Source organism: Elephas maximus, chromosome 11 (assembly GCF_024166365.1).
Source record: "Elephas maximus indicus isolate mEleMax1 chromosome 11, mEleMax1 primary haplotype, whole genome shotgun sequence".
Lineage (NCBI taxonomy): Eukaryota > Metazoa > Chordata > Mammalia > Proboscidea > Elephantidae > Elephas > Elephas maximus.
In genome coordinates this window covers 116,530,935-116,540,934 of record NC_064829.1, presented here as the reverse complement: position 1 = coordinate 116,540,934, position 10,000 = coordinate 116,530,935, and the positions used below count along the sequence as shown (strand labels likewise).

At 74.5% G+C, this 10,000-nt stretch overlaps 1 protein-coding gene across 1 annotated transcript in view; it reads left to right on the top strand.

Annotated features, from left to right (window-relative positions):
* LOC126086336 (collagen alpha-1(I) chain-like) overlaps window positions 1-1,922 on the top strand; it is a 3,667-nt gene extending 1,745 nt beyond the window's left edge. The window contains exons 2-6 of the mRNA XM_049902490.1: window positions 1-52; window positions 299-359; window positions 432-623; window positions 901-987; window positions 1,091-1,922. The exon at window positions 1-52 is cut by the window's left edge and continues 1,414 nt beyond it. Of these exons, the coding sequence (XP_049758447.1) occupies window positions 1-52; window positions 299-359; window positions 432-623; window positions 901-987; window positions 1,091-1,922 (1,224 nt within the window). The remainder of the gene's footprint in view (window positions 53-298; window positions 360-431; window positions 624-900; window positions 988-1,090) is intronic.
* The last annotated feature ends 8,078 nt before the right edge of the window (window positions 1,923-10,000 follow it).

Genomic DNA, 10,000 nt, shown 5'->3' with positions numbered 1-10,000 from the left:
CCAGGCGCCCGAGGGCGCCCCGGGGATGGGCGGGGGGGGGCCTGCGGTATTGGTAAGCACCAGCGGGGGGGTTAAGGCACAGTGGGCCTCTGCGGCCGGGAACGGAGCCTGCCGCCTCGTGCTCACGGCGGCTCTGCCTCACCCGGGGACGCGCGTGCTCCCCGCTCCGTGCTGCGTCCACCCTCCACTCGGGCGAGGAGGGAACGGGGGGGGGCACCGCAGCGGCGACCGAGGGCCTCGGAAAGTCACGCCTTTTGAGTCGTCCGTTTTCTTTTTTTTTTCCCTTTCTCTTTTAAAGCTTCTCCGCCTCATCCCGCCTCGCCGGAGCCAGGCTCCGGCGAGCGCGCGGGGCCTCGCGGGTACGCGCCGCGCACACCCGAGGCTTGCCTGGGCACCTAAGGCCCAACACACCCCCCGGTCTCCCTCTGTAGAGGGGTCCGCGCTCTAGGGCGGCCCGCGGGGGGGGAGGAGGTACGACAGAGCCTAACAACGGACCGCCGGGGCCCAGCCGCGGCTACGCAGCCTGGGCCCCCACCTCGCAAGGGCGACTTCCCTCGGCACCGGCGGAAGCAACACGCGGGCCCTCCCCTCCTTCCGCTCTCGCTTGCCTCACGCGGGTCTCGGCAAGCGCCGGGGCGGGCACGCACGCGCGCACCCCTCTCTCACCCGCCTTCTCGGGACCAGGCACGGCACCCTCCCGCGAGGCGTGCATGCTCTAAAGGTCTTACCCCGCTCGACCCCCCTCTTTTTTTTTTTTTTTTCCTCCACATCCTTTCTCTCCCTCTCGGCCGCACTCCTCTTTTTTGTTTCTCTCGGCTCGAGGGGCGCACGCCCACACGCGTGAGCGGTGACCGGAAGGGTGGGCTGGGAACGGGGAACGGCACCGCCACCCGGCCTCAGGCACCTGAGGGACGGCCTGGAGCGTTCCAGGGGCACCGCCAAAGGGCCACTCGAGGCGCACCGGCACCACCTGGGTGGGGCACGCGGGTGCGTCGGACCGGAGGGCCCCCCCGCCGCGGGGGGCGGGGGAGGGCCCGACGCGAGGCAGAACACCAGGGCCACGAGCAGAGGCGGTCCTGCTCGGTCTCAGGACCCCGCCACCGCCGACGCTGGCCGCGAGGCCGCGAACGAGGGCAGATGAGCGAGGTCGGGCCGGATTCCGTGCCCCTGCCCCTCTGCGCACCACCGGCGGGCGGGGAGGAGGAGCGAGGGGCCCGCGCGCTGAGCGAGAAGAGCGGTCCCATTCGCCACGAATGTCCGTCCCTCGTCTTGGCGCGGCTCGGACCCGGCCCGGGAGAGCACGACAACACCACATCGATCGGGTCAGCGCAGGCACAAGCGAGGAGGAGAAGACCCCCCGCCAGGGCTGCCAGGAGGCGGGCGAGGACAGCCCCGGAGAGGACCCGCTTTCTGCCTCGCCCGCCCCGCCCGGGCTGCGGAAAGGTGGCCGCGAGGACCCCGCACACGGAGAACGCCTGACACGCGAGGCACGTGGGCCTGGGGGAGGGGGAGCGGGGCACACTCTGGCGAGCACCGCGGCCACCGCGGGTGCCTGCGACAAGGGGCACGCGGGTCAGAGGGCCCGCGGCGCCCGTGCCACGCCGCCCTCGGGCACTGGAGACCGGGGGGAGGCACCGCGGCTGGACACCTGGACGCGCGAGAGCCGGCGCACGGGCCCCAGGCGGGCGGCTCAAGCGGGGAGGAGCGGGGGAGGGCGTGGGCCGTCGGTGGACCAGCGTCTACGGACCCGTCCAGGTTTCCCATCTGCTCAGCGGGAGTCACCCAGCGAGGAGAGCGTGTCAGCACCAATCTGGTGGCCCAAATCGTCCGTTTTGGGCGAGAGAAAAGCCACGCCCCGCGGCGGGAGGGGCCCGCTCCCCACGGCGAGCCCCCGGAACTGCGGCCCGGCCATTGGTCCGTAGCGCGACCCCATGGCCCCCAGCGCCCCGCCCCCCCCCCGGAGCTCCCGGGATCCTCTGGTCGACCCGCGGGACGGGGTGACGGAGCTGGCCGGGGCCGCGCGGGCGCTCAGAGCCAGCCGCCTGCGCTGCGGCCAACGCGGGCCGGTCGGGGAACCCTCGGAGGGGGGACTTGGAAAAAATTCTCGGGCGGCGGGGCCCCTCCGAAGGTCCGGGCCCCGCGCGAGTCCGTGGCCGGGCCGGGGCGGGCCGGGGGCGGCAACCTCGGCCCGGGGACCCCCGGAGCGGGACTTTGAAAAAATTCTCCGACGGTCCGGACCCCACGCGGGACCGCGCCCGGGCCCGGGGCGCCCTCCGCGGGCCACCCCGGACCTACGCCGGAGGCCCCGGTGACGACCGGGCCGCGCGAAGGAAGGCGCGCGAACGGCCGGGGCGTGCCTTGTCCCGTTCTTCTGCCTGCGCCGTCTCGGTGCGGCCCGGTTCGGTCCAGCGCCGTCTAAAACACGGCACCCGGGAGCGCGGCGGCGGCGGCGGCGGCGGCGGCGGCGGCGGCGGCGGCGGCGGCGGCGGCGGCGGCGGCGGCCGCCTCGGCCACATGAAGCTGCGGGCCCAATTCCGGAACGTGGCTCTGGCGCCGGCGCCCCACCGTGGCCGGGACGATCCCGCCGACGCCGCCGGCGTCCCGAGACGTCGCCTCGGCCAGCGCGGCCACAGCGCCTCCCATGTCGCCGGCGCCGGAGCTCCGGAGGAAAACGATGTCAAAGCGGCCGCCAGGTGGCGGCCGACAACCGGCGCGGGCGACAGCGGGACGGATCCGGATCGGCGGCCGGCGAGGGCGCGTCGCCGGGCGGCCGGACACCCGGTCCCGTCCCGGCTCCCCCCCCGCCCCCCTCCCCCGCCTCCCAGCGCCGCCGCCGAACACGTTTCTCGGCGCGGGGCGGCCGGAAGGCGTTGGGGCCGGCCACGGCGCGCGGTCGGTTGGGCCAAGGGGATCCACCCGGCCGGGCCCTTTCCCGCCTCGGCCAGGACGATCCTGCCGACGCCGCCGCCGGCGTCCGGGAACGTCGCCTCGGCCAGCGCGGCCACATCGCCTCCCGCGCGTGTCGCCGGCGCCGGAGCTCCGGGGGAAGACGATATCAAAGCGGCCGCCAGGTGGCGGCCGACAACCGGCGCGGAGTGCAGCGGGACGGATCCGGATCGGCGGCCGGCGAGGGCGCGTCGCCGGGCGGCCGGACGCCCGGCCCCGTCCCGGCTCCCCCCCAGGCCCCCTCCCCCGCCTCCCAGCGCCGCCGCCGAACACGTTTCTCGGCGCGGGGCGGCCGGAAGACGGTGGGGCCGGCCACAGCGCGGGGTCGGTTGGGCCAAGGGGATCCGCCCGGCCGGGCCCTCCTCAGGTTCCGGAGGTGTGAGCAGGCTGTGCGGCTGGCTGCTTCTCCCTGACGGAACAGCAGTGGAAGGAACGACGGTACCAGCCCACTGCAGCAGCCGCTCTGGGAATGGTGCCTGAGGGCTCCCCGCGGGGCAGGGCCGGTAAACCCTCTCTGCCCCTGAAAGGTCTCTTCCTGCCGCTGCCCCTCAGTGCGTCGTCTAAGCCCGCCTTGGACGGTCAGGACTCCCCGCTCGTCGCAGACATACTCGTTCGCTTGTGTTTCCGGGTCTTTGTCGTCAAGAGAGCTAGGCGGAAGCGTCAGCCTATTCCACCACCTTGGCCCCATCTCCCAAAGTTCCGATCCAAGGGGGTCCGGCCCAGCCGGGCCATTTCACCCCTCAGCCAGGAAGATCCCGTCTACCCCGCTGGAGCCCTGGAGCACCATGCCGGCCAGCCGGCGTGTCCCACTCGGGGGGGGCCCTGGGAGGGAGGGAGGGAGGGAGGGAGGGAGGGAGGGAGGGAGGGAGGGAGGACCCCGGGAGGACCCCGGGAGGACCCCGGGAGGACCCCGAGAGGACGCCGGGAGCCAGGCCGGACTCGAGGAGACGGAGCGAAGGCCCCGGGCCGCCGTGGCCAGCGCGCGCCCGCCGGGACCGCTTCCCATCCCGTCGGCGCCGCAGAGCTCCGGAGGGGGACGGTATCGAAGCGGCCGCCGGGTGACGGCCGACGACCGGAGCGAAGGGCGGCGGGGGGTGGAACCGGGTCCACCTGGGCCCCGGCCGGGGCTCGAGGGTGGCAGAGGGGACAGACTCCCCCGGGCCGCCGGGGAAACCTCTCGGGAGCGTCATGGGGCGCGCGCGCGCGCGCGCTCGCCCCCGAAAGGGCCGAACGGGGGGGGGGCGCCCGAGGGGATGAGCGTCCACCGGGGGCGGGAGGGAGAAGAGAGCACGTCCCAAGCGTCGGACGGGCAGGTGTTCTCCGATCCGTATGCTTTGGACGGACGCGACAAACGGGACGGGATGAGACCGCCAGTCCCCGAAGTTTTCCTCCTCGTTCTTTGAGTGCCCGCGTGGCGCAGCAGGCAGACCGGGAGACGTTTTCCGCCGTCGTCCCTGTCGCCGAGCCAACGGTACGCGTGAGGCGGGTTGAACGGGCAAATTGCGTCGGGAGGGAGGGAGGGAGGGAGGGAGGGAGGGAGGGAGGGAGGGAGGGAGGGAGGGAGGGAGGGAGGGAGGGAGCCGTGCGTTTGCCGGCATCCGCGTCGCAAAAGAAAACCACGGCCGCCACCGAGAGCGTTCTTCCTCATCGCTTTCCATCCTCCCGCGACGCGGGCGGGCAAACGGGGGGCGGGGGGGAGGCCGGGAACGCCTTCCCAGAGCCGGTACGGACCGGCTCTGGGCCCCCCGGTCCGACTGGGGAGACATCTCACCGAGGGAGGCCCTCGAGGCTCTCGGGAGCGAGGCCGGACTTAGTGAGGTCCAGCGGAGGCGCGGCGGGCCAGCCGCGAACGCCCGCCCAGAGGCCCTCGGGCGGCTCGGCCCGAGGGAGCGCTCTCCGGGCTCGCGGGCGGACTCGGGAAGGTGGCGTCTCCGGGGCGGGGGGGGGGAGAGGGGTGAGTCGGCGTCTCGAGCATCGAGAGATCTCCGGCGGCTCCCGAATGCGGGCGGGCGGGCGGGCGGGCGGGCGTGTGTGCGTGAGTCGTGGGGGTGGGGGGTGGAGTGCCGGAGGGGGGTTGGGGGTGGGGGGCCGAGAGCGGGGCGGTGGGGGGGTCGGAGGGTGGGGGCGGTGGGGGGGTCGGAGGGTGGGGGCGGTGGGGGACCACGCGCCTCGGGCCCGGGGGGTGGGGTGCTGAGGTGGGCGGGGAGTTGGCAAACGTTCCGGGTGCCCTGGTGCGTGTGCGCGCGTGCCTGCGCGCGTGCGTGCGTCCGTTCGCGCGCGCGTCCCGGTGCGCGTGCCTGTGCGCGCGCGCGTCTGTGCGGGGGCGCGTCTTTGCGGGGGCGTGTGCGCGCGTGTCCGGGCGTGTGTGCCTGCGTGTGCGCGCGTGACTGCGTGCGTGCGCGTGCGCATCTGCGGGCGTGCCCGTGTGCGTGTCTGCCTGCGTCTGTGGGGGCGCGAGTGCGCGTCCGTGCGGGCGTGAGTGCGCGTCCGCGCGCGTGCGCCCGCGCGTGGGCGCGCCTGTGCGCGCGCGCCTGTGTCTGCGCACGTGAGCGCGGGTCTGTGCGTGCGTCTGTGTGTGCGTCTGTGCGTGTCTGTGTGGGTTTGAGTGCGCGTCTGCGCGTGCGTGCGCGCGCGTCTGTGCGCGTCTGCGCGTGAGCGCGTGTCTGAGCGTGTGCGCCTGTGCTCGCGCCCGCGCGCGCCTGTGCCTGCGGGAGCGCGCGCGCGCGCGCGCCCAGGCGGACGGGCAGCCCCCCGTCGTCGCCCTCGGTCCGCCGAACAGGCGCCCCCTTGGCCGGATGGAGAGGCTTTTCTCCGAGCCCACGAGGGGAATCGCAACGGGAACCGTAAGGCCGCACGCCGGCGGCGCTAGCGCCGCCTGCCGACGAGGGCCGCCGCCGCCGATCGCCCCCCCGGCCCGACCCCCAGCCCCCCAACTCGGCCCGCGGTGAGGGCCGGGGCCGTATTCGGCTGGAGGGGGGGGGACGGTAAGGCCGAGGGCAGCGTCGCCGTTCCCGCGTTGCACACGTCGCCGTGCCGCGAGCGTCTCCCGGGAAGCCAGAGGAGCGAGGTGTGTGAAGCCCGTGCCGCGCGCGCGGACCCGACCGGGGTGTTCCGGGACGACCGACCGACCGGCCGACCGGCCGACCGGCCGACCGGCCGACCGGCCGACCGGCCGACCGGCCGACCGTCGTCGTGGAAAGCTCACGGCGGACTGGACATCTGACGGGTCCCTCCCTGTCCGAGCCGACCTCCCGAGGTACGTAGGAGGGGAAGGGTACGGTAGGCTGGTTCGGCTGGAAGCCATCCCACCCCCGGGAGGCGTCGATCGACGGGAAGGCGGGACCGGGAAGGCACCGGTTTCCAATCGGACGATGGCTGAACCTTGGGCGACGGGTACGCGGACTCCTCCGTCTTCGCCCGAGTTCGCGACTCTCTGCGGGGGGGGACTTTCCGGGAAGCGGGTGACGGGCGCGCGTGCCGTCGTCCCGTGAAGGCGCGCTACTACCAAGAGGCTCCGAACGCGGGCCGTCCTCGGGGGGCGGTTTATTTTTTCTCAGTCGGGGGGGACCCCCGCCACAGGGAGAGAAACACCCGAGTTGGAACGGTGCTCGGGTGGGGAGTAGGGCGTGGCGGTGAAGACTGACGTTCGTCATCGTCGTCGTTTCCGTTTAGAGAGCTGACTGCGGCGCCGCTGCCGTCGCGTGCCGTCGAGCGGCTCGGGACTCGGAGCGGCCCTAGGGGAGAGAGTCGAGCCGCCCCACGGGCTTCCCAAGGAGGAGCCGGCGGATCCGAACCGCCGACGATCTCGGTCGGCAGCCGAGCTCCGAGCCGCCGCCGCCGCGCCGCCGGGGCTCCGTCTTTGCACTCGGTCTCCGGTACGCGGCGAGTTGGTTTCGCCCGAGGGGCGGAACGGCTCTCGAAGAGGAAAACCCGGTTTCAGAAAAGGAAGGAGACAGGCAGAGGGAGGGGGAGGGGGAGGGGGAGGGGGTGGGCGGGAGGGGTGGGGGAGGGGAGGGGGATGGGGGCAGGGGAGGCGAGGGGGAGGGGAGGGGGAGGGGTGGGGGAGGGGAGGCGGTGGGGGGAGGGACGGGGAGGGGGAGGGGGAGGGGAGGGGAGACGAGGGGAGGGGAGACGAGGGGAGGGGGACGGGGGATGGGGGAGGGACGGGAGGGGGCGGGGAGGGGAGGGGGACGGGGAGGGGAGGGGAGGGGGACGGGGAGGGGGAGGGGATTGGAGGGGAGGGGGAGACAGGCGTACCTGGACGCCGAGCCAGCCCGGTGACGGCGTTAGGTAGAAGAAGGACGGTAGGCGCCTACGCGCTCACGCCCGTGGCTGCAGATACGGACACGCAGGCGCGTGCACGCGCCCGTGCGCGGGCGGGCGGGTGCGTCCGCACGCGCGTACTCGTACGCGTGTGCCTGCCCGTGCGTACCCGCGCGGATACGCGCGCGTACGCCTAGGGGTGTGCACGCGCGGGCGCCCGCCTCTACGTACATGCCCGAGGGCGCGCGCGCGCGCGCGCCTGCACGCGCCTGCACCTTCACACGGGCACCTGCGCGCGGACCTGCCCGCGCCCCCGCCTCTGCGTGGGATCGGCGAGAGCCGAAAGCGGTACCGCCGCCGCCGCGTTTTGAAGATCCTTTGGCTCACGCGCCCCCCCCACCCCCTTCCGGCCACCTTCGGGGGGAAAGCCCAACTTCACGGACGGGCGGAGCGGATAGCCCTTCAGCTGCGCCTCCCTGAAATAGAACGGGAGGAGTCACGAGAGCCTTAGGAAACGGAGCGAGGCGACGAGAGGGTGCGTCGAAAGGCGGGCGTCGAGAACTCCGGCCACAGGCGTTTTCCTTCCGTAGGGTGTAGAAAGCACCCCGCCGCACGCACCCGGCGTTAGGGAGCTGTCTCGAGGGCCGCGGTTTCTACTCCGCCGACCCCTTTCAGTTGAGACGGGACGCCTCCGAGCGTGTGTGTGCGCGCGACCCGAAGGCGGTCGTCGAGGGACGACGGCACCCTCGGTCCGCCGAACCCCCGCGCCCTCGGACGGACGGATGGAGAAGCTCTCCTCGACGTCACGGAGGCGGTCCCGACTGAAACCGGAGGGGCACGTGCGCGCTAGGCCCGCCGCCGCCGAGGACCGCTGGCGCCACCCCCCCCCCACGGCCCACCACGCACCCCCAACCCCACCCAGCCTGCGCCCTTGCCGTGGGCCCCACGCTGGCGATATCCGGATCCAGTCCGACGTGGCCGCCGGGTGCCACCCGCCAGGCGGGGAAGAGGTTTGGAGGCGGCGGAGGCGGTGGGGGCGGCGGGGGGCGGCGGGGGTGTGGGCGGTGGGGGGCGGAGGAGGAGGAGGAGGAGGAGGAGGAGGAGGAGGACGGACGGACGGACGGACGGACGGACGGAAGGACGGGAACGCGCCCGCGCGCGCGTGCGCCCGCACCGCAGAGTGCCCTCCGGAGACACGGACGGGCCCACGGAGCACACGGAAACACGGAGATGGACGCGAGGGGGCGCGCGCGCGCGCGCAGCAGACACAACCCCGGGACGCCCGGGAGACACAGAGGTAGGCGCGGGCAGGCAGAACACGCGGGAACGCGGACGCGCGGCACCCACGGGCACGGTCCGCGCGCGCACGCGCACGGGGGCCCGGACGCACGGCGACTCGCACGGACGGCGCGGCCGAAACACGGGCGGGTAGGCCTCGGGGGCACACGCCCGCGGACCCCCCCAACAAAAGCCCGCCCGCGGCCAACCCCCGCCGCCCCCCCCGAAGCGGGACGCCCACCCGCACGGACGGACGGAGGGGCGCGACGGGGCGGACGGCCGCGCCGCAGCGCTCCGGAGGACACGGCGCCCCCGCCACACACGCGCGACGCGATACACGCGTCGCGCGCGAGACGGGGGCACGGGCACGAGGTACGTACGCCCGACCGCGCGACTCGCGCGCCCGCCGGCTGCGCGCCCGCGCGGCATCCCGAAGAGGGCGCGCCGCACTCGGACGGACGGGGGCGCGCGCGCGCGCACCGGGGAGGCCACGCGCGCACCCGCGCGGACACGTACGCGCACGCAGCGGCGGCGGCGGCGGCGCCCTCCGGCGACACGGACGCACGCCCGGGGCACGCGGAAACGCGGAGACGCACGCGCACAGCAGACGCACGCACGGGACGCTCGGGAGACGCGGAGGTAGACGCGGGCAGGCGGAACACGCGGGAACGCGCGTCACCCCCGCGCACACGATACACGGAGCGGGCGGGCACGCTCCACTAGGCGCGCGCGCGCGCGGCCTGCACTTGACGCTCGGGGACGCGGGCGCGGACGGGGCCCCGTACACGCGGCACCCACGGGCAGGCGGCACGCGGGCTCGGACGCACGCCCGGCGACGCGCGCGGACGGACAGACGGCGCACCGGAACCGCGGGCGGGAGACGCGAACGAACGGGCGCCTCCCGCGCCGCGCGGGGGGGACGCCCCCGCGGAAGGCGCGGCACGGCCACACGCCCGCGGCGCCCCCGCGCGCCCGCCGTCCCCCCAAAGCGGGACGCGCTCGAGACGGCGCACGCGCACGGACGGTGACCGCGACGCACCCGCGTCCGCCCGCCCGCACGCACGCACGCACGCACGCGACCCCGGAGGACGCGTCGCACGCGAGACACGGGGGCGCGCGCCCGAACTACGTAGGGTCGACCGCACGACTCGCGCGCCCGCCGGCCACGCGCCCGCGCGGTATCCCGAAGCGGGCCCGCTACGCTCGGACGCAGAGGCAGAGGCAGAGAGAGACAGAGACAGAGGCAGAGACAGAGACACAGAGGCAGAGACAGACAGGCAGAGACAGAGGCAGAGACAGACAGAGAGGCAGAGACAGAGACAGAGGCAGAGACAGAGACAGAGGCGGAGACAGAGACAGAGAGGCAGAGACAGAGGCAGAGGCAGAGACAGAGGCGGAGGCAGAGGCAGAGACAGGCAGAGGCGGAGGCGGAGACAGAGGCAGAGACAGAGAGGCAGAGACAGAGGCAGAGACAGAGACAGAGAGGCAGAGACAGAGGCAGAGGCAGAGACAG